This window comes from Falco peregrinus, chromosome 16 (genome assembly GCF_023634155.1).
Source record: "Falco peregrinus isolate bFalPer1 chromosome 16, bFalPer1.pri, whole genome shotgun sequence".
NCBI lineage: Eukaryota > Metazoa > Chordata > Aves > Falconiformes > Falconidae > Falco > Falco peregrinus.
This window is the reverse complement of record NC_073736.1, coordinates 2,493,746-2,521,552: the sequence shown is the minus strand read 5'-3', so window position 1 is coordinate 2,521,552 and position 27,807 is coordinate 2,493,746. Positions and strand designations below refer to the sequence as shown.

The window sequence follows — 27,807 nt, the reverse complement described above, 5'->3', positions numbered from 1 at the left end:
ACTCAAATTCAACTGATATGAAGAGAAACTCCCCAACCCTCATACGGTTGCCTAAACCTCAGGCAGATGCTGAGGCTGGAAAACATTTTCCAACATCCCAAAGTTCCACATCTGGCACAACACGGCTCCAGCCAGCCCCGCTTCAGCCTCTGCCAAACACATGGCATTGCTCAAATTCTAGGGAAATCCCTTCCCTAATTCCCCATCGCTACTTGATATTAATTTCTTTTAATTGCAGCCTAGATTAGATCATCCATCACCAGCTTGAAGAGCTGCTTCCAGGGAAGAAATATGCTGATAAGACACAACCGGGCGATATCACAATGGGAATTACCATGACAGAAATGCTTTATCCCGTAGGAATCGCAGGGGAGTTGAAGCAGCTCAGAGGATGCAGGGGGGTTGTGGAGGATTCAGCTCTGGGTTACTTTGGGCAGAAGCTGAAGTTTTGCTTGGTGACCCAAACGCTCAAACTCCCCACAAAATGAAGTTTCTGCCCCTCTTGACTTGTGTTTTTCCTAGCGCACGACTGAAAGTGTCAAAATAATTCAAGTCAGGTCTCCACCGCCCCTGCGCCGTCCTGCAGACGCTTTGGCAGATGAAACGATGCTGATCAGCTTCACGTCCCAAATTTTATCATGCACCAGGATTAAAAGCCACGGAGGAAGCTCTTGGCTGCCGGGTGCTCGGGTTTTACTGTATAAAATAAAGGAGGGAGGTGAACACTAGCTGACAGCATCCATTACATGCAGACAACATCTTGTGAAAGGGGTTTTGGAGGCCACAGATATTTGCCATACGCACTCTGCACAGGATGCTGGAGCCGGGTCCTGCTCCGAGCTGGGGCAGAGCTTTGCTAAGCTCCATGTCAGAGCAGCTTGGCCTGACCGTGCCTCAGTTTCCCCATAGAACATACAGCTCATAACAACACTGTCTACCTTGGAAAAGCACTTTTAAGATTGCCTGGTGCTATGTGGGCACCCCGGTGGCCATAGGAGAGGGCAAGAAAGGAGTGCTGGGAGCTCATGGATGGAAAGTTGGGAGCATCACCCTAAAAATCGATGTTCTTGAAGAGTCGGGCAGAGCAGCGGTAGCGGCTGTCGAGGAACCTGGCGCATATGAAGTTGGGTAAACACGGGCAGGTGTGGTGCTGACGCTTCCCGAAGAAAAGGGACCTGCGGAGACATGTGGCAGAGACGAGGATGTCAGGGCTCTGCCGCAACCAAAAAATTATTGAGATGGGATCAAAGCCCTGAGAAAATCTCCGGCTATTCCCAGGTTTAATGGTGATATGCCTGAAATTAATTTTTGATCCCTCTCAAGCCCTTCGCTCCTTCTCTGTGTGGGCAGAAGGTGCAGCATCACTAAATCTTGCTCCCGCTGCATAAAATCAATATGGGAGCACGGAGTGGGATGCTGCCCCCCGAGGCCGGGATGTTGCTGCTAAATCCTCACGGAGGAGGGATCGCAGCAGTGTCACGGTTGGGAGTAATCCCAGCGCGCAGGGGGTCTTATCGGGCAGAAATCACAGGGCTGGGGCAGCTCTGTGGCATTAACGCAGCTTTTCCTCGCTTGGCAGAGCGTTTATGGCTCCGTTTGGAGCGGTGTGACATCACGCACTTTTCTTTAAATGCATGGGCCAGGCAGCTCGGTCCCAGCGCTGGGTCAAGGTCCGCAGCACCCACAGGGGCGTCCCCGAGGATTTTGTAAAAAAGAGCCTGTAGTGATAGGGCAAGAGGAATGGATTTGAGCTGACAGAGGGGTCGGTTTTAGACGAGATATTGGGAAGAAATTGTTTACTGTGAGGGTGGCGAGGCGTTGGCACAGGGTGCCCCGAGCAGCTGTGGGTGCCTCATCCTTGAAGTTCAAGGGCCAGGCTGGACGGGGCTCGGAGCAACCTGGGCTGGTGGCAGCTGTCCCTGCCCTGGGCAGGGGGTGGAACTGGATGGTGTTTCGGGTCCCTTCCAACCCGAACCGTTCTGTGATTCCCTATGGGATTTAGGGGTAGTGTGGGACAGCCAGGGGGTTGCTCAAAATATTTCAGAGGCTGGAACCAGCTGCCACTGGTGCACTGGCGCACGTGGACCACCACGACACTGCCTGGACCCTCATCCCAAATCCACCCCAGCCCCCCAACACTGCCCCCCTTCTCCATCCCAGAGCTTTAATGGAGCTTTTCTCCCATGCAAGGAGCTTGGTGCCCTTTGCCTGGTCCTCGCCCCCCATCCCAGCCCCACTGGGCATCCCCCACCCAGTACCCTTGTGACTGAAGGGGTGGCACTCGTCCCCCCTCCTGCCCCCAGGGGGGTGCACATCCGCAGCCCCCCGCAGCCAGAGGCTGACGGCACAGCAGGTCCCACTGCCGCACTGGGGGGTCCCGCTCGCAGGCCTGGGGAGAGGGACCACGGTGGGTTAGTGAGACCACCCCGGGAAAGCATCGCTACCCCCTCTTCTGGAGGGGGGGCAGTGGGGAAACCAGCCCGCACCAAGCTGGTTTCAAGCAGTTACAAGCTGCTGCGTTGAAACCCCGGAGTGGGGATTTAAGGGGAGGGGGATTTGCTGTTCCCAGCTCTCCCATTTGGGGTTTGGAGCAGGGCACAGGTTGGGTTGGGGGTGCTGGGGTTTGCAGGAGGTGGGGGAAGGAAATCAGGAAAAGTTTGCAGCTGCCCCAAGTGCCAAGTCAGAGCAGTGGCAGGGAGGGATAAACTCACTGACTGGACCCCCCCCCTTGCATACACGTCGCCCTTCTGAGCCTGCAAAACCTGCTGAATAACGCAGGTTGCCCAGTGCTGGGGGGGGGTAATTAGCAGGGGAGCAGGGTAACGCCAACAGCTCGGCCTCTCCCACCCAGGGAGGCGGCAAATGGAAAACGGTCCACCTCCTTCCCCCGGGATGGGGAAACTGAGGCACGGGTGGCACTGCTGCACCAGCTCACCACCACACCTGGAAGCCCCTGAGGGTGCTGAGGAGAGGCAGACGGGGGCATCCCAAGCACCAAGCAGGTCCTATCCTGCCCCCCTGGCTCTGTTGGGCAACACCAGAGCAGCTCATCGCACCCCCCAACCCCTTCTCTGACCCATTTTCCTGACGTCGGGTTGATAGCATAAGAAGAATCAATGTGACTCACCCAACCCCCCCTGGGGTTACCCCCTGCTTGGGGTACCTCGCTCCCAGGAGCTCCCCGCCCTAAATCCATTGCTCGAAATTGCAGCTGGGGAAAAAAATCAATGGGATAGAGCACAATCTTGGGGTGCAGCTCTCTCACAGGGGGGCAATAAGGGGATTTTTGCAGAATCCTCCCTGTCCTGAAGGGAACCTGATTCTGCTTAAGCATCCCAAAGTACCTCGTAACACCCAAATACCATTAAAAACCAGATCTCAGCGATGATGGACCCTCACCCTGCAAATGCTGGGGGGGGGGGGGGGGGGGGGGGGGGCGGCGGGATGGGGGCTACAGGCAGCCAGGGAGCTGCACATCCCACCGCTCTCCTCTGGTTATGGAAAATGAGTCACTGAAGCCCTGGGAATAATTTCAAGAGCTGCTGGATCTATCGGGCTGTGGCTCCCCCCGACCTGGTGTATGTAGAGGTTGGGGGGACTGGGGGGGGGGGGGGGGGGGGGACATCCAGCCAAAAATGTCATGGGCTTGAAAGAAATAGGTCTGACTATAAGGGTGCCTGGGAAAAAGAGAAGTCAAGAGCCAGCCGAAGTCAACCACTAAATTTCCATCGGCTGGGAAAAGCTGGGAGGCAGAGAGGCACCCGGGAGGCGAATGCTTCGCCTTGGTTTTAACCAGAACATTTTTTTTCACTGCCAGGGGAAAAAAAGGGGGAGGTTTGGCCAAGCTCAGCTCTGCTGAAAGCAGCATCTGGATTCCTGAAGCACCACAAACGCCTGATTCTGTCCCCCAAACCTCACTGCTCCTCTTGCTTTTAGCATCACTCTTGGTCCAGCACCTGCTCAGCAGCACCGAGCTCCTGGCCACACAAGCCCCCAAGAGCCCACTAACACAGCAGGGTAAAGCACCGTACCTGTCCTTTGCATTCCAAAGTTCCCCCCCTCTTTTAATAATTTCTCTTAATTTGGGAGGGGAGAAAGACAACCTGGGGTGCTCAAGCCCTTGTGTCCCAACTGGGAACACGCTCTGGGGGATGCCCATTATGCCCATAAGATACATTTTTTTTCCCCTGCTGGAAAACTTCCTAAAATCCCTTGTTTCCCCTGACACGGTGCTAGAAGAGAAGCAGGAGGAGCAGCCCACCCATACGACTTCACACTCACGTGAGCTGGGGCTTGGCTGCGGGATCAGCATCCACACATCTGAAAAATAAGTAAAAAACTGGGGGGAAAAAAAAAACAACCAAAGCCAACAGCGAAAGGGACCGATTCCTGCTTTATTTACCCCAACAACCATAAAAAATAAATAAACCTGCCAGGCTGGGGATGGAGCTGGCACTTACCCCGGTGATAATGGCGCAGGGGCAGGAGGTGAGGGAGCAGGAGCAAGCAGAGGGTGTGCAGGAGCCAGCCCATGGTGCCACCGCGCTCTGCCGCAGCCCCGCGCCGCCCGCCCCTATATAGCCCCTTCCAGCTCCGCCTACGTGGGGTCTGATGGGTTTTCCCCCTCCCCGATGATCTCAGAATAAACAGACGAGACGTGAATCTCTAATGTGTATAAAAGAAATATTAATAAACCACATAGGAAAGGGAAAAAAAAACACCCCACACCACCCGCACCCGCGTCCCAGGGTTATTTTTCAGCTAAGCCAACACAGCTGGATTTTCCTCAACTACACCTCTATATCCATATTTATCCTTGACGGGCGTACTTAAGAATTGAATTAAGAATTTGTGATTATTTAGCTAAAAGAAAACACAGGAATAAACTTAGCCTGCTACTTCTCGGCTCGTAAGAGCACAATGTGCAATAATGTGGCTCTGTGATAAATATCCTGTAGAAACTGAGACTTGGCTGCATTTATTTGGGAGAATAAAAGGGCGGCAGAGAGGGGATAATATCTTTTTCAGTAATGAGGGTGTGTTTGAATCTGAATATAATGTGTAAATCTGTTGATTTATGGTTTGAAGTATATCCCCCATACCTCAAACTGCATTTGGTGCATCTCCTGTGAGCGCAAGGGAATAAGACCAGGGATTGCTAAAGTGGCTAAAAAGGTAGGAAAAGCTAGAAATACTGGCTTCTTCTTTAATTTGTACATCCTGAGGGGATGCGAGGGACAACATCCCAATGTGCTCGGGGGATGGGGGGCCTTGACAAAAACACCCACTGGCCCCCACGGCCGCATCCATCAGGTGAGAGAGAAGCAAGAACACCCCTGAGCATCTGTGACGCTGGGGCTGTTCGCCACCCGCTGCCTCATCCCGTGCAGTGCCTTTGGGAGTCCAGCTATAAAAAAATAAAACTAATTAAAAAGTTAAATACCTTCCGTGGCCAGTGCATGGTCCTGGGCTCCCTGGATTTTTCTGGGACTCCCTGGACCAAGCTCCCAGCACCTGCAAGCAGAGACCATGGCTAAGACGCTTTGCACAACAAGGGCAGGAAATAAAACTCCATTTTTTGTTCCCAAAAATAAAGCTGGGTTTGCAATTCTGACCCAGAAAGATGGATTTTTCCAGCCCTGGATAGCTAGGTAGATTGCTATCAATCCCCATCACATCAGGGCTCCTCACCAGCATTATGAATTTAGTCCTTCCTGGCTTTTCCCATCAGGAATAAACATCCCCAAGTCTGATTTTGGGGCTAATTCATGCCTGACTGGGTCCATGGGGACAAATTAGGGGCCAGGAGCAGCTGGGGGGGCTTAGCCCCAGGGGGGAAACATGGCCCGAGGTGATGGGCTGGGATTTGAAATATGGGTTTGATCAAAGCCCCGCGGTTTAATCAGACTTTTGTGTTCAATTTTTTTGGTAAAAGTATCAGCCTGGTGCTAAATCATCTATTTAATTAGTTAAAAATAGCCCCCGGCATTTCCCTGCCCGGAGAGCAGCACTTCTTTTGATGTGGCAGCTGTTCTGCTGCTTCGCTGAAGTCTCCTCTACCTGGGCTTGAATTAATTAATCCCAACTCTCCCCAAAATCCCTGTTTCCAGAAATCCTGCAGCCGGGAACGGTTCAGGAGAGGGTTGTTGCAGAGAAGTTTCCTTGTGGAGGGTGCTGATGCGACAGGGAGGATGCAGCCCCCATCCTCCATAGAGGTCCTGCGTTGCTTCCTAGGGCCGGGTTGGGGGGCAGGGGGGGGATGATGGGCGGAATTCCACCAAAAAAAGGCAATATAAATCCAAGCTATCCCAGTGTGATAGGATGCAGTGGGGAGCGCCGGGGGCAGTCAGGGTCAGATGCTGCCTGGGAGAGCTCCCAGCTCAAGGAAGAAGAAAAATAAAATAGAAAATAAAAAATCCTGCTGCACTTCACTTCGCCCATCAATAATATTTTAATTTTTGGACCTGACAAGCCAAGATCTATCACCAGGCGCAGTCGGGGAACAGCTTCAGCCGGTACCTTATTAGCGCCGCAGAGCTTTGCCATGTACCCACCATAAATTACCTCCCACTCCCGCTGGCCAGCGGAGCTCGGGTTTGGGGGGGCTCCTGGCACGGATGCCGGGCTGAGCATCGCTTTTAGCACCTCTCTGCCCCATGGGAACAGGATGGAGGTCCTGACCCCCCAACACCATATGCACGAATCCAGCGTGGTCCCTTCTCGCTGCTAACATTGGGCTCCAGCCCGTGTCCCCGCATCCCCCAGCCTGCATCCCTCGGCGTGGTCCAGCTGTGAGGGGGATGCTCTGGCTGTGGGGTGGGGGGTTGCTGTTAAAACACCCCTTGAATTTCATCTTGCCATGCAAATCCTGAGTGGTGCTGGGTGGGGGGGAGGGAAATAGAAATAAAAAGTTGAAAGGTGGGGGAAAAAAAAACCAAGTAAGAGCACCGATTGTGCCGCCTGCCCTGCAGGGGGGGCAGGGGCTGGGTTTGCTCTCTGAGGGTACCAGGCCCCCATCCTGCATGCACCCCCCCCGCGAGGGCACCAGGCCTTGCCCTGCATGAGCCCCCCCTCTCTGTGGGCACCAGGCCTCGTCCTGCACACACCCCCCCTCTCTTTGTGGGCATCAGGCCTTGTTCTGCATGGCCCCCCCCTTTCTGAGAGCACCAGGCCTTGTCCTGCATGCCCCCCCCCCCCTTTTTGAGGACACCAGGCCTCGTCCTGCATGCCCCCCCCCCATCTTTATGGGCATCAGGCCTTGTTCTGCAAGGGCCCCCCCCCCCTCTTTTTGTGGGCATCAGGCCTTGTTCTGCATGCCCCCCCCCCAACTTTTTGAGAGCACCAGGCCTTGCCCTGCATGCCCCCCCCCCCTTTTTGAAGGCACCAGGCCTCATCCTGCATTGCCCCCCCCGGGCCCCTTGTGGGGCATCAGGCCTTGTTCTGCAAGGGCCCCCCCTCTCTGGGGGCACCAGGCCTTGCCCTGCATGGCCCCCCCAGGATTAGGGGGTGGTGTGTGTGAGCCTGCAGCGGCTGCTCCATGGCAGGGAGCCCCGGGGGGCTGCCGGAGGGACGGGGGGCCGTTCGGGGCGCCCCCCCCTCAGGGCGCCTTCGCGCAGCGAGGCCCTTTTGGCCCTGCGGAGCCGCCGCCCGCGCGTCACGTGGGCGAAGCCGCTGCCAGGAGCGGCCGCGCAGGGGCGGAAGTGGGGGCGCGGGGCCCGGCGGCATGGAGGGGGACGCTGGAGCAGCACCTGGAGGACACGTACGGACACGGGGGGGGCCGGGCCGGGGACACGGGGGGCCGGGACAGGGCTGGCCGTGCGCCCCCAGGGCCGTGGGGGGTGGCGCTGGGCCGGCCCGAGGCCTGGCGGCGGAGGGGGGGGCCCCGGCCCTGACCGCCGCTGTCTCTCCCTGCCCCCCCCGCAGCATGAAGAGCCCGGCCGTGGTGGGCGTCCTCTGCACCGACTCGCAGGGGCTCAACCTGGGCTGTGAGTAACCGAGCGCCGCCGGGGGTGGGGGCACGGGGGGGCTGCCACACTGGAGACCCCTAGCCGGAGGGGCACCGGGGCCCTGTCCTACTCGACCCTTCCCCTGTTTGGGGGGTACCAGGTCTCGTCCTGCATGGCCCCCTCCCCCTCTTTGAGGGCACCAGGCCTTATCCTCCATGGCTCCCCCCGCTCTGAGGGCACCAGGCCATGTTCTGCAAGGGCCCCCCCCCCCTTTTTGAGGGCACCAGGCCTTGCCTTGCATGGGCCCCTCCTCTCTTTGTGGGCACCAGGCCTTGCCCTTCATGGCCCGCCCCCCCCCCCCCCCCCCTCTCTGAGGGCACCAGGCCTTGCCCTGCATGGGGGCCCCCCCTCTCTGAGGGCACCCCTCTCTGAGGGCACCAGCCCCTGCTCTACTGTACTTTTCCCTCCCCTGCCCTGCCACCTTTGGGTGTCCCCAGGCCCCCCCAGCACCCACCTGCCCCAGGGTGCTTGGCTTTCCCCACACACCAGAGGAAAGCTGAGCCACCTCTCCCTGCCAACTGGAATTCAGGCTTTTTGGTGTTTGAGGGCAACAGTCTGTGGAGACCCTGCATCAGCCCACGGGGGGAGGCAAAGGGGCGCAGGCAGGAGCAGCCCCCCCTTGGTCCTGAGGGAGGGCTATGCTGTCATGGCACGCGTGGCTTGTCTCCCACCTCTCCACAGGCCGAGGAACCCTCTCGGATGAGCATGCTGGCATCATCTCCGTCCTCGCCCAGCAGGCAGCCAAGCTCACCTCCGACCCGACTGATACGCCCGTGGTGTGCCTGGAGTCAGACAGCGGGTGAGTTTCAAGCCTGGGGGTGTTACTTTTCCCCCTGTTTGCCTTCACCCCTCCCCTTCCTCCCTGGGGTCCTCCTCAGAGTCGGATCCCTAGAGCAGCGGTCCTCATCTTGGGGTTAAACTGGCAGCCGTGGAGGAAAGCCCCATCTCTGAAGCCACAGGGGGGGCGGCAGTCACTTCGACAGGCATGTGAATCATTAGATTAGTGGGACCTCAAGAAGCAGGAACTGTAAAAGCAGAAGGAAACCTTTCAGGGCAGGGTGGTTACTGCAGCTCTGTACTTCCTCCACGTTTGGGGTCCCTACAGATAATAAATCCCATGCTGTAGCCAGCCAGTGTGGTGGGGCAGAGTCTTCTCCAGCACCGTTCGTGGGAGGGGGCGGGAGAGATGCAGCAACCGACAGGTCTAGCACAGAGCTGGGGGTTGCTGCGGCCACTGAATGGTACCCTGCCCAGTTCCCCACCCCCATCAGCTCCTCCTCAGCACAGCTGGCCCCTCAACTGCCTCAGCACTTTTCTTGTTCTAGGAATATCATGAATCCAGAAGCATGACAGCATCACTGTAGCAGTGCACAAGCTGGCATCCTGACCCTCGGGAACCTGTGCAGCACTCCACTCCCACCTCTGGCCCAGCTCCTCCTCACTGGACAACCACTTTCCTCTGCTGCTCCAGCGCAGAATGTGCTTGTAGTACCAAACCTGGGCTGATGGCTCTCCCTCTCCACTTAACAGCTTCTGTGCAGCTATCGGGCTCTCCAACTCACATTTTAGTACTTGTGCTGGTGAGGGTGAAGTGTGGGTCACTCACCAGCGTGTGTAATCATCAGATACTACAAGGTGTATGTGTGGGTGTGGCCTTATTTGTTGGAGAAATCAATAAATGACCTGCAAAAACACATCTTTGCTTCTCTTTGCTCCAGTGTGAAAACTGTGCTCGTTGCTTTGCCTTGTTTCCAAAGCCAGGCAAGGCAGCTTCTCCAGTCGCTTCCTCATTAGCATTTTCTCATGAGGAATATTGCACAAAAATTTGAATTAATGGAGGCTCCTCCAGTAGAAAAAGGTAGACTTTCTGAGGAATTTTCTGAGGAATTTCTCCTAGGAAACGTTTACCCTCCTCTAGTTAAACGTTCTGTGTGAGAGTTACTTGCTTACTACACCCTGGATTGAAGTTCAAACCTATACATGCTGGCCTGCCCCCTCCCTCTGTGAACTGTAAATGAGTGTTGACAACATCCTCACAAATCCAGGCCTCTCTCCCTCTTACAGATTTGAGCATTTCAAATGTTGTAGGGAAACAACCCTGCAAAAAGGCTTTCCCTTTGAAAAAATGCTGCACTCGAATTCTTCCTGTGTGTAAGGGAATAAAAAGGAGCTAGCCTGCAGCTGTCCTCACACGTGGAAGGGAAGCTTCACAGCGGAGCATGAGCTAAAAAGTTGGGCTGGGTCAGAGATAAAACATTCACGCTACTTTGACTTTACTACTAGGAGCAGCTCCATTTATCAGCGATGTTCAGAGTCTTGCAGTTGTTGCTGCGTATGAACCAGGCAGTTGGGATGAGCCCACCCTGCGTGGCTGGGCTCTGTGCTCCTGTCCGGGTCAGCGTTGATTCTGCCCTGACAGCCTGGCCCCAGCAGCAGGAGTTGGTGCTCTTGAAGGGGTCCTCCTCCCCCTCTCCCCGACAGCTCCCTGCGAGCTGGGAGCAGCTGGAGCTCCGGACATTCGACAGCTCCCAGTGCAGATGCTGCACCAGATGCTGCTGCCAGCACCAGCACCCCCAGCCCCCACGTCCTTCCAGCCCTTAAACCGTACTCGCTGCAAAAATCATTCCACTTCAATAAAAGCGTCGCGCACACACTGAAATTCCTACTATAGGGAAAGCTCCTCCGTAGGCTCAGATGTATCCTGGGCTCCTCCGGTAAGATGGAGCATTGCCTCCTCTGCTAGGGGAGGGGAGCAGGGATCGGTATCACCATCCTACAGTTTTATCTGACCTCAGGAACGCGGTTGGGGGTGACAGGTCAACCGAAACGGGGGGGGAGGAAGCGTGAGGGCTGTATTTACCCGGCAGTTTGTGCATATTTACAATAGAGGCGCGGAGCCAACTCAAATCCTGCTCAACTACCAGCTCTGCTCAAGAGCTGCTCTGCTCCAGCTGCTGAGCATCTTCAGGCTGGAAAGCCTAAAGCTTTCCAGACTTATCCCCTCCTAAATGACGCCGCTTCCCAGGCCGAGGGCTGCACAGCAGAGGCAGGACAGGCAGGGATGGGGCTCCGCTCCCCGCCACCAGCAGCCCCAGGCTTCGCTTCAGTCCACCATTGCCACCTACTGCTCTGCTCAACGGCTGGCGAGACCCAGGGCTGTGCCTGCAGCTACAACCCTCGCAGGCTTCCCCTCCTCTTTCCTCCCAACAGGATTTCTGCTCCCAAAGCCCTGGGTTTCCTGCTGCCGGCTGGGGAAGGGGAGGGACTCCTGGTTTTGCTCCCAGTAGCGGAGGAGGACGGGCTCTGCCCACCCGGCCCTGGTGGTGCCGGGCTCCATGTGCCGCTTCGGGGCTCCTTGGGAAGGACAAACACCTTTGGCCTCACCAGCACGGAGTGAAGGACCAGACTTCGGGCTGCCAGGTCAGGAAGGGGGGATTTAGCCTCTGGAGTAAATGAAGAGACGATTCCTCTTTGCAATCCACCATTGTGGGGCGGATTTTCCGGCATGCAGCAGCAAGGCGGTAAGGAAAAGCTTCAGGTTCCTCAGCAGAACCCTGCCGCTGCCAGACGGGATGTTCCCGCTGCACAGGATGGGTGAGAGGATGGAAGGGAGCCCAGCAGGGAAGGATGGGGTAGGGAGAACTTCCCACAAGAGCTCCAAGCTGGATACAGACAGACGGTGCCCCCCTGGCTTCTGGCACAAAACCAACCAAACTATCGATGCTCGAGCAGCAGTAAGGTGCTTGTCCCTTGAAATGCATTAAAGTCGAAGTGGTTACAGTAATTTGCTGGGAGAGAGAAAGGATATTAAACTGTTTTCAGGCAGTGATAACATGCAACTTAACATCTGTTGGCAAAAAGGTGGGGAAAAGCTTCGCTCACCCTCACAAGCTGAATGCAAAATCCCGGTGCCCACCCTGTTAACAGCCAAGAGGCTCAGGGGTTCCCAGGCAGGCGATGCCTTCACGGGAATGGTTTTTCAATTGAAACAGCAACAGAGCAAGTTGTTAACGTGTTCTGAAATTCTCTTCACCAGGAGAAAGAAGGGAGGAAGAGCCGGAGGCTCTGGCAGCCGGGAGGAGCCCAGGCGCCGTGGACGGAGGGGTGGGCATGGGGAGTGGTGCTCCACTTCTTCCTGGTAAGCAGAGAAGGGACCCAACCGAACCCTCCCGGCTGGGGCAGATGGAAAACCTCGAGTCCCACTCACAGAGAGGAGGGGACAGGCTGATCCCACCGGCCTAAGGGTGCTGCACCGAGTGCCATCGCCCGTTCCACAGGGGGCCGAGCACAGACACACACCTTCCCTATGGCAATAAGGTGACTTTCCCTGCTGGTGCACAGCACCACGGTGGTGTCAAGCCCCAGAGGGGTGTCTCGTACCTTTAGGAAGGGCATCCTGGGGCAGCGGAGGAGCGGAGCTGCGATGGGTCCCAGGGACCGACTGCAGGAGTGGCACAGGGTGCAGGCAGCACACGCACACTTGGCTGCTCTCTCCCGGGAAGACCGGGCATCTTGCCACCACTTAAAAGCACTACTTCTCCATGCTACAGGCTTTAATAGCACACACCATCCTCCCAGCAGTGACGAAGACAATGCCATCTCCCAGCTAGGAAAGCTGGGAAGAGCAGGACAGCTTTCCCCATTCCCACTCCATCCAAAGTAACGCGCTGCCAATCATTAACCGCCCGCTACCATGGAGGAGGCAGAGTTAAAATTAAGGACACAAAGCGTCCTTTGGCCCCGTGGCAGGACAAGCCTGGGAAACTGCACCAGCTAATGTCCATCCCCAGTTCACACAAAAGCTTTGAAGAGTCCCTTAAAATGAAACCGCAGCGTGGCCACCGCCAGGCCACCCTGCTGATACTCTCCCAGAGCCACCCCCACCCCCACCCCCCAGTTAACGTGTCCCAGTCAGTTTCTCCCACAACCCAACAAGTTAACCACACAAGAAAAGCAGAAGGAAAAGCTTTTCCTGCCCCGACCCCTGCGGCATCTCCCCTCCTTCCAATGCAGGTCAACGTCCTCGTGATAGGGATGCTCAAGACCTTTGGGATTTTCTTCGTGGCTTTCCAAGAGGAGGTGGGGGGCTCCTCCGAGCAAGTCAGCTGGATCGGCTCCATCATGTCCTCCCTGCGCTTCCTCGGAGGTGAGCTGGCATCTGTAAGGACTGGGGCAGCACTTCAACCTCAAACCCATTTGCTTTGATATAAAGGGCCCCAAGGACGCTCTGCGGATCCCATTTCCATCCCAGACTCTGCAAGCTGGACACAGCTGGTACCCACACGTGTCTTAGCGGGAGCGTGGTGCAAGGATGGGGATCGTGTGTGTCACATCTCGCTGTAGCGGGTTTATCACGTACATCCAGAGCAAAACCTCCCCCTAACACCGGTATTATCGCCTCCGACAAGCCAGCTGCTGAGCAGATCGCAGTCACTGAGCATGGAGTGCATTAGGCTCACAGGATCACGCAGGTTGGAAAAGACCTTTAAGATCCTCAGATCCAGCCAGGAACCCCTAACATTGCCAAGCCCACCACCAAACCCTGTCCCTCAAGGCCACAGTTTTGCTAGATGATGCAGCTTTCTCAGGACGTCTGAAAGTTTGGGCTTCGATTCCTTCCCCTGCCCTGTCCCCCGAGCTCCCAGCAAGGTCTCTTGGCTGCTCTCCTGAGCATTAGCCCATCCCAAATTTCTTGTCACTCCCTCCCTCCCACGGTGGCATGTGGACCACTTGCCGGGGCACCAGATGCACCGAGCCCCGTGCAAGCCCCCAAGCCCTGCAGAGCAGCGTTTGCCACCCTCATCCCGAGATGTTCTCCTTCCTCTCCCTTCCAGCCCCGCTCGTGGCCGTGGTCTGCCGGAGGCTGGGCGAGCGGGCCGACCTCCATCATCGGGGCCGGCTTGGTCGGCGGGGGCTGCCTGCTCAGCACGCTGGCCACCAGCGTCCCCTTCCTCTGCGTCTCCATGGGACTTCTCCTGGGTGAGCAGCCTGCGATGCGCGGGCGGGCAGGGATTTTCCTGGGCACCACCAGTAAAAGCAGCTCCTTTACCATTACACCAGGCACCCTTTCATAGTAAAACATGCCCCGCTCCTTTCTAGACGTGTGAAACCCCAAAGCTTCGTGCTCAGGAGCATAAAATACCAATTTCAACATGCTAGTCCCAACTAACCTTGATTTTTTTTTTTTTCCTGGACCTAACATGAATCCTGACCTTTTAAAATCCCTTGCTAAAAGCACACATCCTCAAAACCCCCAGATACTAAATACCATGCATGAAATCTTGTTTCTGCCGGTTGCAACAGCGCAAGTCCCCCCCCACTTCCAGGCCACCAACCCCCCCCGAGCAGCCCCACTACACAGGCAACGAGCTTGGGGTGGCACAGCTTTGAATCCCTAGAGCTCACGACACCAAGCAGCCACTTTTGGGGCACAAACATCTTCTTTCTGTCCCTTACCCACAGGTGTGGGGTTCGCCTGCCTGTACCAGGCGGGCGGCAGTGATGACGGCCAAGTGCTGCAGGACACGGCTGGCTTTCTCCAATGCCATCGCCCGCTCCGGGATGGGGCTGACGTTTCTGATAGCGCCGTTCACTCAGCTGCTCATCGATTTTTACGGCTGGCAAGGTGAGCGCATCTCCCATTTACTCAAATTCATCAGCACTGAAAGGGCGTGTGAGGACATCTGGGCAGGGTAAGAGGCTCTTTTTTAGAACTGGATGCACCGAGGAACGGCTCTGCCTCCTCTAGGATAGTTTGGGGACATGATGTTAATGATTAAACACTTCATCAGTCATTAAAGTCAGAGTCAAAACAGAGACCTCAGAAGCCAAAAGCAAAACTGAAAATCCCTACTTTTACTGCACCGTTTCAAGCCACCTGGAAGGTCTGTCAGGCGTAATGGACTTCTAATGAGGGAAAACAAACGAAATTCCCAGATCCCAGGGGTAGCTCAGGATTTATTGCATGCATCCGTGTGGAAGGGGCTTCCCGCTAGAAAACCAGGAATAAAAGCTCCTGTAACACACCTCCTCCTTACGGCACAGCTTTCGCCGCGTTCAATGCAAACTACCCCCTGTTCTAAAAGATCATTTCCTACTGCCTCTCCCCTCGCATCCCAAGGAAATTGCACCTTCTCTCTTCCCTCAGGTACCCTCCTGATTTTTGGAGGCATCATGTTAAACCTCGTGCCTTCCAGCATGCTGCTGCGACCCATCAGCACCCAGCCGCCTCAACGCTGCTCTGCTAACGACCAAGACGGTGGGTTTTTGATGGCAAAGAAGGATTCAGACACCCTCGGTGGATGCTTAGATGAAACCACTCGTGGGCAAACACGGCTCCGCAGTGCGCAGGACCTTTCTGCCACAGAGGGACTCATGATGTCCCATGGCAGAGATGTTTCTGGTCCAGGAAATACATCTGCTTTGGGAAGGCTTGAGAAGTCGCCCAAGGACAGCTGCTCACCAGAAATAGCCACCAAGGCCAAGAGAAGCCACCCATCCCTTCCAGCGACCGAAAAAAAGAATTCACAGCCTCTCCTCGACTTCTCCCCACTGAAGGATCCCGTCTTCTGCATTTTCACGTGGTCTTTTTTGTTCAGCCACTTGGCTTACTTTGTGCCCATCTTCCACCTGGTAGCAAGAGCCAAGACGCTGGGCATCAGCAGCATGGATGCCTCTTACCTCATCTCAGTGGCTGGTAGGCAAAAAGAATCTTTTCAACCCATTTATAATTACAATGAGACCAAAACAGAAAAGAAAAGCAACACACATCTTGCCAAGAAATAGTCCCAAATACATCCTAGAATAAATCTTCATGGAAAAGGTTTAGCTCGCAGCCCTTGCCCCCCTTCTGTATATATAGCGTCGCCTTCTGTACATGTACAAAGTCGCTCTCACATGGTGGGTGGTTCTCTCAACCTAACCTACATGATCCCCCATCGCTGCACCCAACACACACACGTTTCCAATTACATAGGTGCTATCTGTCCTCCTAAAGCCTTCCCACCACAGTCCCTGCTTTGCTTAAACCCACGAGCCACAGACATCCGGAGCCACCCTGCATTCAAAGACCTCCCATTTGATCCAGGAATGCGTGCAGAGAGAGAAAAATTCAGTGGGGGGGGGGGGGGGGGGGGGGGGGGGGGGGAAACATTAACTTCCATCTAGCTATTTGGATTTGGCACGTTCACCCCTGAGAGGGAGAAAAAAAACAACCTACAACCCCCCAAAACCCAAACCCATACCTGATTATAAGCAGGGATTAACACTAAAGTCGCATTGGATTAAGAAAGCAGCTCCAACCTCAGTCATCATCAAATATTTTATTGTACAAAAATAAATCTTACTTCTACACTGCTGTATAATATTTAGAAATGACGTACGCTGTCAAGGCATCCAAAAGGAGAGTGCAGCAATGAATCTGACATTTTGAATTAAGAGTAGGAGGGACACAGCGGTCAGCAAGATATTAGCTGGCAGCGAGCACTCCTCTGATCTTTAGTTCATAAAAATGTATCAAGAAATGTAATAACCAAGTATCAAAAGTTTGCTGAGCCTTTAGAAATAATGCCAGGCTTCTGTACGCCTTTGCTTCTTTATAAAAATTAAAATGTCATAAGCATATTTCTGCTCAATATTCTGCTTTTTCTCTATCTTGAAAAAGAGATCAAACAGTGAGCTTATTTTCACTGAAGGGCATTTCAGAATTTTCTGCTGAGTGCACAGCCCTTAATTGAATTTTTACAGACCACTTTGGTGCACCCACAGGCACTTGGCAACAGCAGGCACCGAGGTAAAGAAAAAAAATAAATAATAGTATGAATTTTACAACAGGCTAAAAATGCCTTCTCGTGTAACTTCCCAGCACCTCGGCCCTTTGCAGTCACGCTCTTAGAGCGAGCGGCAGGTGGAATTGGGAGGCGCTTCAGAGCAGAGCAGTGCAAAAGAGAAAAAAAAAAATGAAAACAAATTCTTCTTTGAGGCTCCAGTGAACTCCTCTTCCCCCCAGGCATCACAGAGACTGTCAGCCAGCTGCTCTCGGGCTGGGTCGCCGACCAGAACTGGACCAAGAAGTATCACTACCACGTGGCTTACCTGGTCCTGGGTGGCATCACCAACCTGCTCTGTCCTCTGGCCACCACCTTCCCCTTGCTCATGACCTACGCGGTGGCCTTCGCCATCTTCTGCGGTGGCTTCATGGCTCTGATCCTCCCTGTGCTGGTGAGTAGGAGATTTCATTAAAAAAAAAAAAAAAAAAGACGCAGTAGGTGGCATTTCCCACAGTATTCCAAAATTATCCCAACCCCCTTTCATGAAGGCTAAATACCCCGGGGCTGCTGCAGACCTGCACGACAGGGCTCTGCCCCCCAGCCTGCCCACTCTGAGCCCCACATCTCTCCCAACCGGGATCCATGGCCCAGATGCAACAGAAGCATTGGGAGCTCGTTGCAGATTTTTAATGACCTGGCTCTGCTAATTGCCTTCCACATCCTCCTTTCCGAAGGAGACTGCTCCAGCTCACAGGAGCCACAATGAAGCCATTCATTGCCTAATGTGAAGACAGAGGGTTGAGCCTATCTGCTCCCCATCCCAGAATTATCTTTAACATGCACAGCTCGGTTATGGCAGGATCCGGAGAAGGAGGCATCGTTGTAATTTGGCATTTCTTCCTGGGAAATAATTCAGGAGTTGAAAATACCTTCCCCAAAGCCTTAGCAGCATGACTACTTTCAGGAGATGCCCAAGCCCTGGAAGGCAGAAAAGCATCTCACATCCCGGTAATTTCTATGCTGGCCTTAAGGAGGCAAGCAGTTTCCGGGCTGGATCAGACCTACAGCTGTAAAGTTGTTTCAGAGGAAACTCCCCAGGGGAGAAAAAAAAATAATCTTAGTAAATAATAATAATTAAAAAAAAAAAAAAAATCAATCTCTTGTGCTTGCACATTCTCCTGAATTCAATCAATAATGATGCACTTTGTTTGACGAACAGGTAGATCTTGTGGGTGTGCAAAAACTCCACAGCTACTTGGGGTTTGCTGCTTTCTTTGCTGGGATAGCAGCCGTCGGCGGCCCTCCACTAGCAGGTAATTCTTTTAAAAGTTATATATAATATATACCCACTGCACGCATCCAGGGATAAACCGTGGCTGGTTCATTCTCCTGCCCATATGCATTCCAAGGATGGTTTTTCTGTCCAAGTGGGAAAAAAAAAACCAAACCAACAAACATATTTCAATTTGCAGCAATTTATCTTTACAGACAGGCAATATTTGTCTCGTGAATTTGCAAAACACAACTAGCAGCTTGGAAAACAGCTGCATGGATAAAAGGCAGCTAAACCCCAGGGGCACCTCTTAACCCTGACCACAGCAGAAGAGCAACGACCACGTTTACCGTGGATTTTACCCCAAATGGGGCGTTACAGCACTGAACCCGGAACAGAGGGACTGGAGGGGAGACAGGGGGAGGCAGGTACGGCCAAGGACAGGCTCAGCAGCAGTCCCACCAAGCAGAGACACTGAAATATAAGGAAAAGCCTCAGTAATCTCGTTGTTGAAGAAGATTACACAGCTCAGCCCCAGGAGCTCCTGGGCCCAGAGATAAGGAGGACAAACAGCCTTTCCTCCTCTTTCTCTGCCAGAAAACCAAGGCAGTCTTGAGTATCTGGCAGATTTCAAGCGCTTAGAAGTCAGTCTTCAGTCTCTGCTTATGAGCAAGGGACTTGTTTTCGTAAACCATCTTGGCCAGGACAAAGCTTTTCCTTCCCTGCTGTCCCTTTAGCCATACCTCACTGCTGGAAACAGGACTGGAGCTCTTCCTAGGTCCTCATGGTGCAAACAAACTAGAAAAAGCCGCAAGGTCAAACACCAGCGTGAACAACGCCCCATCACCCACCTAGCAAATGTAGCCTGAATAAATTAAGAACAAGTTGCCAGCTTTTATTGCTCCGTGCCCTCCGCTGCCCCACGCCTGCAGGGGTGCTTTGCTCGAAGCTCCCAAGGATTCTGCAAACACCAGCTCCATGCAAAGTTTTAGCGATGCTGCTGTACCACGAGCACGGGGGAAAATTGATTTCCCCAATCGATATTTCTAGGTTGGTAAAACACTGTATATGGATGCAATTTCGAGCAACCAAAGCGTTTCATTGACAGGGTGCTTTACGCTGTGACGGTGATAGATGCCCTACAGGGGACACGATCTCTTCTACTGATAGAAGACAGACATCCACCAGAAAGCAACACCCCCACCGCAGTAAATCCCCTGACACAGTAAAATCCAGTTTGAAGAGAGCTAAAGAACTTGGCTACCTCTTCTCCATGCATCACGTATGCTGAGATAGTGGTTAGACTTTCATCCGCTTCCGATATATTTTCGCTAATTGGAAGCCGTTTGCTTTCTGCCAGCGCTAGTCCCCTTGCCACGCAAACGCCTCTGAGTTTTGTGAAGCAAGCAGGTTTCCTGCAAAAAGCCTTAGACAGAAATCGGTCTTCTTAATCCTGGTGGGATAAACAAAGGCCACGCAAAGCCAAGAAGCAAAACTCCGTCGGATCCGTCTCACTGTAGGGCAGAGTGAGAGGGAAACGATTCCGAGTTCAGGATCGAGGTTTGTGATCCCAGATAAATTCTGCAGTTTTCTCTTCCAATACAGCTGTCCTAAGCGTGAAAACCAAATGTGACCATAACCTACTGATTACCCCAAGTGTCCAAACGCACCAGCTCCTTTCAAAATACGGAACAAGATCCCAATGCCGTGTGAGACCCTGGGGTTCAGTGCCTCTGACTGCTGCTGGCCTCCCCAAAACCTTGACTTAATTACAATTTTATAAAACTCCAGGATTTTTATGCAGCGAAACCCAACAATGAGAACTGCAAAGGTTAAAAATGCTTATTTTGCGTACTAGAACAAAGCCTGACCACAATGGAATGAAAAGGTGACTTACCTGCAAATCTGTTTAACTAAAATCCCTTCAATCCAGAGGCAGATGGCCCGACCCAAAGCCCAGGGTGACAAGTTTGAAGGTTCCTTCACAGCTCCTCACCTGCCAGCACTGCTGGGTGCTTCTGCCACGCTGAGAAAAAACCTCACCCAAACCAGAACAAGACAGAATAAACACTATTTCAGCAAGCCATCAGCAAGCTAAGGAGAGAAGAGTCCCTTCGACTTCCATAAGCAGCACAAATCAGTCGCTCAGACTGCAAAAGAAATCGAACCAACGACGTAATCCAAAATTACAAACCAGATTCCAGCAGCCAGGGCGCAAACGCCAGCCCCGGCAGATCTGGGTGGTGAAGGGGGAGAGGACGCAGTGGTTTGAAAGCTCTGCTGGTACACGGACTTCGACGCTCTCATCTAAATTTTACCTGCAATCCTCACACTAGGTGCTGCTAATTAGCGTGTCAGGAATATGCAAAACGCTCGATTACGGACAGGCAACACAATTCAAACAGCCTGACCGCAGCCTGCAGCACCAGTGTGCGCCGTGGACAGTTAGTGCGGAACACTCAGGGATTTACCAGCGTTGCTTACAAAACTGCTGCTCCGCTGAAGTTTGCACACCATGAGCTTCCAATTCAGCTTCTGCAGCAACAATGATTTTATTTTTTTTTTGGAGGGTGAGAAGTGGGGGCACAGACACTGTGCTTTAAAAGCACTTTAAAAGGCTGGGGTGTGATGCAGTGGAAGGTGGTCGCTGTGCTGCCAGCGAGGAGGCAAGGCTGGTCTTTCAGTGCTAAAAAAACCTAGAAAAATTAAAAAATACCCTAAGGATATTTAATAAATAAGTTAAATAAATCAGAGCTCAACTGGAGCACTCTGTCCTACAGACCTTACAAACGACTGTGTTAGCATCCCTGCTCCTGTCCAAATCCCAGAAACTTTCAGACAGCAGGAACAGATCCCACCTTGGTGGGAACAAGATCCCACCTTGGAGAATAAACCACTCCACAAAAACCTACGGGTCCCAGGAGAGCCATCCACGTCACCAAGTCCGGCACCACGGGATCCTCCTTTCCAACAGCGCGCTCCATCCTTGCCTGCACTGTGGCTTACACTATCCCTGAGGGAAAAAAAAAATAAAAAAAACAACAGAGCTGAAACACCCCTGAGAAAGACACGAGCCAACAGAAACTGGAAGCGGGGCAGAGCAAAGCAGCCCGCAGCTTTCCCTCTGTTTTATAAAACCTTCCTGCTGCAACGTAAATCTACAGCAAGGGAATGTCACCCCCTCCGCTTTGTCACAGACCCCCCCACGTTACCAGCCCTGTTCCTTTCCCAACCCAGAGCTCGCAGGGAACAGCGGCAGCTCTGCTCCCACGCAGCGAGACCGGCATCTTCGGGGACCACGTTATCCCCCCTCCTAACCACAGCTGCTCTTAAGAATTCCAAATTTGGGCCAGATGGTGCAAGTTCACGGAGGAATTCCAGTTTATGCCAGCAGAAGATCTGGCTCAGCTGCAAACCCACCCCAGATACCCACCATCCCGTGCCAGATTTGGGAGTAAATTAAGGTTTTTATTACGTGCAGCAGCAACTCCCGTGGCTTTGTATCTTTTAGATTCAAATGGATGAATCACCCGCTTTGAAAATTATTGTCTAGCCACGAGATGTTATGCCATAACTAAACAAAACACTTCAAGGTCATTTTAAAAGGTGACCTGCTCTCCTTGCAGATTCCAGAGCCTTTATGGAATGTAGGTTTTCCTTTTAAGTGCTCACAAAGTTACTTTTAAGTGAGTTTGCTTCCAGCTCCTGGCCCGGGATCTCTCACTTTAGACAGTTGTATTAAATTGGGGCTGCTCACGAGAAGGCGATGCTGGAGAATCTGGAGTTTGCAGCCCAGATGTTGCAAACACCAACACATGCAAGTCATCTCATTAGCCCAACGGGATCTCCCATCTGCCGCAGCAGCTACTTTTGGCCCACTTATTTAAACAGGAAAAAGAGCCAGGGATTAAATCAATCAAAATTAAGACCCGTGTCCGCTATACGGATCAGGAGAATTTAGCTCTGGGAAGAACGACCTCCAAGTCTGCCTGTTGCACCAACGGCAACGGCCCAAAGCATCCACATAAATGCTGCACAGCGGCAGGCATACGAGAGCTTAAGATAATTCAAAGAAAATACCCGAGGAATTCTTAAATGAGAACACACATCCTTTGCTTCCCGCCCACCTCCCCAAAAGATATATATTTTTTTTTTTTCAGTGAGAAAAATCCAACAGCTTTAATAACAATCTTTTCTCCTGCAGGGTGGCTGTATGACTACACGCAGACATATGTCTGCTCTTTCCTCTTCGCTGGAGCCTGTGCTCTCGTCTCACCTATTTCTTTCTTCTTTGAGCCTTCAGCCCAGAAATGGAAGCTAAAAAAAGCCAACCTGAGCAATGGCCCCAGGCTCGGCTGAAGCAATTCCTCAGTAGAAATCTTAAAGGATGCTCTTTGGCTGCATCTGTGGTTCGAAAGCGATCGCCAGCACAGACCTGCTGTACTGGGAAACACGAACAGCAGCAAAAATGAAAATAGGGATTTTTAGATGACAGATTCACAGTTTGCATATCTAGATTATTTCTCCTGCACGCGTGATTAAAGCCATCTGAGAAATACACAGTGTAAAGCATTATTTGATGGGACAAAAGAAGTCCTGCAGCCCCAACGGACGTGGGCTTCCCTTCAACTCTGCTCCTGAGCCGTGTCTTTCTGTACCCCAGCCTGTACCTGTATCCGAGTCTGCCAGCTCGGCATCGCAGCGGCAGAGCCCCCCCGGCCCCCCCATCCCCCCAGAGAGCAAAGCTGACTCACCTCTTGGCACCAGGCAGCCCAGGACCTCCAAAGTGCCAAACCCCAGCAGGAGGTTTTAGCTTATTCTATTCGGATATAAATAATTAGCCCCCGGGAGGGATGCGAGGACAGAGGCAGTACAGGGAGATAAGGATTAAACTTCCGTGAGGATCCAGCCGTTCCACCAAAGCCTCTTTTTCTGCGAGAAGGATGCTGCAGCACGGCCACTCACTCTCCCAGGCACGGTGTTATTTGCCACAGCACAGAGGACCTGGAAGCAAACCCAATTCTAATTAAAGCCAGTACCACAACCCAGCAAGTTGCAAGATCAGACCCAGCTCTCAGGCTCCTCTCCCCTCCTCCCCACCCTCCCAACCACCCAGCAATCCCCTGGGGTTCCACGAACGCACAAAGACAGCTTCCAGAGGTAGGCAGCACCGCTGAGCCTGTGTTCAACCAGCACCCTACGGATTTAATCCGGATGGGCAACGTGGAACACTGTTCCTTTGATCCTCTTGTCAGTAGCGAGATCGCAATTTTTTGCATTATCACCAGGTATTTTAAATTATTACATGGATCTGGCATACGATAAGGGGTTTACATGCAACCATCCCAGCCACTGGCACTGACTTTTTTTTTTCCCCTCCCCTTTTTTAAAAATACCAAACTGTCAAGTTGTTTCCCCTATAGAAACACTCCTAACTGTCAAATGGGTTATCTCGAGCACGGAATTAAGTGGTCTGTATTTAATAAAAAGCTACAAAATATTACAGCGGTATTAAGAAGCTAAAATATTGCCACAGGCAAGAAAGTTTGCTCGCAGATAACGGGTCAAATTCTGCAGTTGCACAACTACACAACGCCAAAGAAACTAGAGCTGCTTAAACAAGGGGAAAATTTAGCCTTGAATTTGCAGTAGATGGGCAACATCAGAGCTACAAAATGGTTAATTTTTCAGGTGCTAATTCACGGTCTGAACTCCTGCGGGAATCCGCGGGCAGCCAGCGCTTCCCAAGTTGTCCTTTTACACCACATCACGCACAGTATGCCCGTCAGCTGTACCAGTTAGTATCTGTACCCGTTAGTATCTGTACCCACCAGAGGATCTCCAGTGGGTTATTTTCTGAGCCACTGGGGATTAAGGATAAGACGACAATTTAAGAAGCGTTTAAAGCACTGGGAGTTGGAGAGGGGCGAGTGGGCACGGTGTGATTTGGCTTAAGCCAGTCCCACACGAAGCCTTCAGCTGAGACCTTCGGTAGCAGGGATGAAGCTTTTATTTGCAAATTTGGGTTTTCACCTCTTGAAAAGTTACAGTTCATCGCTCTCCTGCTGAACAACTTAAAGACGACCAGCAGCGTTGCTTTGCTGTCCTAACAGGAACTGTTAGGAACACCGGGCTTCAGGTTTTCCAACCCAAAAAGCTTAAACTCCCCTCTTATTCTGCATCTTTTTAACAGGTATTTGAGCTCAGCAGTGATTTTCACTATTAACAGCGTGAGACCCAGCGACTAAAGCAATGTGGGGATGAAGAGCAGCCAATACACCACAGCTTCGTCCCACTGCTCTTGCTCCACACGATTTATAGCACCTATCTCCATGCTCTGATCTCTGCCTCTCCCTGTAAATAAAGCCACTCTGCTCAACACCATCCGCCTTTCAGCACCAGCCCTGTTACATCTTCCCCCATTTTGCCACCAAGAAACGAGTTGCAGTGGGATGCGGTGTCCACACCTCCCATCCCATCTGCTCCAACAAACAGGCTCCCTTCCAAACCTCCAGGTTTTTGAGGAGGAGAGTCCTCCCCTGTCCTCTCCACCAGGCTAACACATCCCACCAATTCTTTACCTTATTTAAAGAAATTGGTTTCCCGCTGTACCCCCTCTTGCCTTCTGCAAGCAAATAGCTGAGCTCCCACTTCCCACAGCACCTTACCCCATGGATGGGCACCACCAGCCTTTATTTGCCCCCCAAAATAATTTTGCACAGGAATAATTAATCCCTAGCCCAAATTACCTCTTGTCTATCAAAAGAGGTCGAGGAAACCGGTCCCCACAACGAGGAACTCCTCCCAGCTGCCCTGCACAGTCCTGCCGTCGGGCTGGGAGGTGGGAAAAGTGTCTTCAAGCCTTTGTCTTTGCAACCGAGCAGGCTCAGGACAACGTCTGCCAGCCAGGACCCTTCTCTCCTCTCGCAGCTTTTGCTGAGAAGGCAAGCACAGAACAGATGCTTTAGTTCTCCTCGCAGCTCTGAAAACTAAAGGCATTTATTTACTTGCAAAATACACGCAACACACACGTTAGAGAAACAAACGGCTGTGACGATGGGAACACCTGCCCGGAGGAAGACTTTTCTGTCCCATTGAAGTCATCTTGCAAATAACTTCATAAAGCCAGTTTTGCATAGCAAAAGAGCATCATGTGCTGTTTGGATAAACACAAAACCAGGGTTTGCTGGGACGCAAACGAGTTTAAAAGCTGTCACCTCTTAGGCTGACCAGCAAATCCCCTTCGTGCCCGTTCCCTCGCTCAACCATAGGACACAGGGTAGGGAAAATGAGCAGCAATGGCTTAATATGATTTGCAGCATGAAAAACACTTTGCTTAAATGCGGTGTCCTCCCAGCCCTCCCTGGTCCTGGGAAAGCAGCAGCCCAACAGCAGAGGACTGGATCCCCTCGGGCTTTCCAACCCATGTGCACCTCTCCAGCATCATCTCTGCACCTTGCGTGGGAAAGAAACTGCTAACAACCTCCTAGAGATCTTCCCAAGAAAATAATTGAACTCACAAGAAATAAGAAAAATATTGTAACACTAACGACAACCTCAGCACTCCGTGCTGAGTCACTCGGCGTAACCTTTTCCTGCCCCAAGCTCCTTCTGTGCCTGCGTGATGCCCGGGGTAACGCGCTATGGCAGGCGGCACTGCACCTGTATCTCCATGAGAAATCGGGTTTGGAAGCATTCTAAAAGATCTGTGGGTTCAAAAACCTTCTAAAATTCATGCCAGGAAAACGGGGCAGAGAAACCAAATGCTAAGGATCTCTCCAAAAGATACAGTGGCACGGCACAGTGACATGCAGGCTCCCAGCACACGCTGGTGAAGCACCCGAGTGACAAAAGGCTTTTGCACAAAGCCCAAGGAAACAGCCTCCAGTTTTCCCTGAAACCTGGCACAACACCCCAAGTAACTCTGAAGAAAAAAAAACAACAAAAAAACAAACAACAAAACACTTCATTCAGATAAACAGTTTTCTGAGTACCGATGGATGGGGGACCGTTACCCCGAATCCTGATTAATTTTAGCACCGAAAGATGAAGAAAGCAAGAAGAAAATGTGGAATTGGCTTCTCCAAGGCACGGCAGCACACGCTGCTGCAGTTAAGGATTAGTCACTCCTGGGTTTGTTTCATCCAAACAACCCTGCTGCCAGGCGGCCACCCTTCCCAGGCGCTGCGGGGCGGGGGAAATGCTTTTCCCTCATTATTCAGTGATTTATTCCCAGGTATAATCCTGGAGCTCCGGCCAGAAAGGGAGCCAGCAGTCACCCCGGAGCGTGGGGACTTTGCTTCCATCCCAGCCGTGCCCAGAAGAGCCTGGTGTCCCCCTCTCGCCTGCCGGGACCCGCTCCCAGCACCCGTGCCAGGGATTTCGGCAGGGCTGATTTACGGGATGGGCACCTGCTGCATCTTAATCCCCACTGCAACCGAGTTTACACAAGCCAGGATAAAAAGCTGCTAAGACTCAGCTCGGGTCCATCAAAGCCACGGAAGTCGGTGCAATCGGAGAAGCACGCCACCCAAGTCCTTCCCTCACCCTGGAATTATTTTATATTATTATTTAATACAGTCATCGTACTGTATTAAATAATAATATATTTTATTTGCACGCTCCCCTTCCTTGCCCTGTACCTGCGGGAACCTGCTTTGGGTGACGGAAAGTCAGGGCAGATATTTTAAGAAGTGGATTTAGCCCTTGCTCAGTACAGAAAATAAACCTCTCCCTGCCTCGTGCTCTCCATGGTCAGAGTCTCTCCTCGATAAAAAAAAATAAATAATAAAAATCTACCAATAACCAAAGCTGGGACTTCCCCACCGCTCTGCTCAGATGCCAACAACAGATAAATCCAGGCACTGAACACATAGAAAATTGATCCTGACATTTATCATATAAGAAGGGACAATCCTTTTCTCGCAATAAAATCCCATTCCCATGCTGGAAAGGGACCGTTTCACTCCTGGCTCCAATGTGCTGGAGCCAGCCAGGAGCCACGCAGCCCCTCGGAGGTCCGACACCGGTAGAGGGGCAAAAAATTTTGGGTTTAACCCATCACCCGGGATCTCACGTCGACCCTTTCTCAGCACCTCAGTCGCTTCCTGCACAAAACCACTGCCAGACCTCGCGCCAAAGGTGACACGACGAGAAACCCCAGCGCTGCAACACGCTCAAGACAGGGCGAGGGGGGCAGCTCCGTAATTCAGATTTTAAAGCAGAAGGAGAAGCTTTTGGATGACTGCAGCAGGCACAGGTCTGGTCCTTGGGCTGTGCCACACAGCGCAGCCCGGACGGGACGCACCAGCCACCAGCGCTCCTCAGGTTTCTGCTTTTACCTTAAGCCGCAGGAAGCAAACAAAAAGCAATTTAAAATAGCTGGGTAAGGATATGACAACCCGGCCTTCCAGCAACAGGAAACAAGGCTGTTCTTCCTCCAGCCGCTTGTTTGGCAGATACCATGTGCGGTTTCGGCTGTTTACTTGCCCTTACGCATGCTGATAACAGGGACGCCCGGCTTGTTTTGGTGCTTGCTTCCCTCCCTGCCTGGAACATGTCCCACAGCCGTGTTTGCCCGCTGAAACTCAGCAAAGCCTGAATTAAAAAGTTTCACTTCCAGGGAGATGAAAGCCTTCCCAGGAGGTGGAGAGGTTTGGGTTGGTTGGTTGGTTGGTTTTTTTTGGTTTTTTTTTTCAAAAACAAACCCATCTTTAAAGGTAGTGTAACTGTTTTCATTGAAGCGGATGGGAAGTTATCA

General features: G+C 52.6%; 2 protein-coding genes, 1 long non-coding RNA gene and 2 other non-coding genes across 6 annotated transcripts; 2 read left to right on the top strand and 3 right to left on the bottom strand.

The window, feature by feature from the left end:
* Positions 1-512: 512 nt before the first annotated feature.
* On the bottom strand, positions 513-1,073 carry LOC129785773 (uncharacterized). Its single transcript, XR_008750011.1, has 2 exons — positions 939-1,073; positions 513-696 (listed from the first exon to the last, which is right to left on the bottom strand). It is a non-coding gene; the product is annotated as an uncharacterized LOC129785773 (long non-coding RNA).
* A 3,301-nt stretch (positions 1,074-4,374) lies between these two features.
* On the bottom strand, positions 4,375-8,680 carry LOC101920432 (uncharacterized). Its single transcript, XR_008750010.1, has 2 exons — positions 8,461-8,680; positions 4,375-6,878 (listed from the first exon to the last, which is right to left on the bottom strand). It is a non-coding gene; the product is annotated as an uncharacterized LOC101920432 (transcript).
* Positions 7,470-9,700, top strand: LAMTOR5 (late endosomal/lysosomal adaptor, MAPK and MTOR activator 5). Its single transcript, XM_055819945.1, has 4 exons — positions 7,470-7,759; positions 7,924-7,985; positions 8,688-8,824; positions 9,352-9,700. The coding sequence occupies exons 1-3, from the start codon at positions 7,485-7,487 to the stop codon at positions 8,807-8,809; spliced, it is 459 nt and encodes a 152-aa protein (XP_055675920.1). The 5' UTR covers positions 7,470-7,484; the 3' UTR covers positions 8,810-8,824; positions 9,352-9,700.
* Positions 9,701-11,389: 1,689 nt separating this feature from the next.
* SLC16A4 (solute carrier family 16 member 4) lies at positions 11,390-22,607 on the top strand. Its single transcript, XM_005239700.4, is given in 11 exon segments — positions 11,390-11,527; positions 12,043-12,144; positions 13,020-13,152; positions 13,841-13,884; positions 13,886-13,985; positions 14,469-14,497; positions 14,499-14,631; positions 15,154-15,702; positions 17,014-17,225; positions 17,994-18,087; positions 22,252-22,607. Coding segments are annotated over 11 exon segments (1,620 nt in total). The 5' UTR covers positions 11,390-11,458; the 3' UTR covers positions 22,407-22,607.
* LOC101919551 (uncharacterized) lies at positions 16,312-27,673 on the bottom strand. Of its 2 annotated transcripts, none has more exons than XR_008749954.1 (5): positions 26,939-27,673; positions 24,797-24,977; positions 22,802-23,051; positions 18,121-21,060; positions 16,312-17,222 (listed from the first exon to the last, which is right to left on the bottom strand). It is a non-coding gene; the product is annotated as an uncharacterized LOC101919551 (transcript). The 2 variants fall into 2 exon arrangements; XR_008749953.1 differs by having other exon boundaries at positions 24,797-24,983; positions 27,389-27,673.
* Positions 27,674-27,807: the final 134 nt, after the last annotated feature.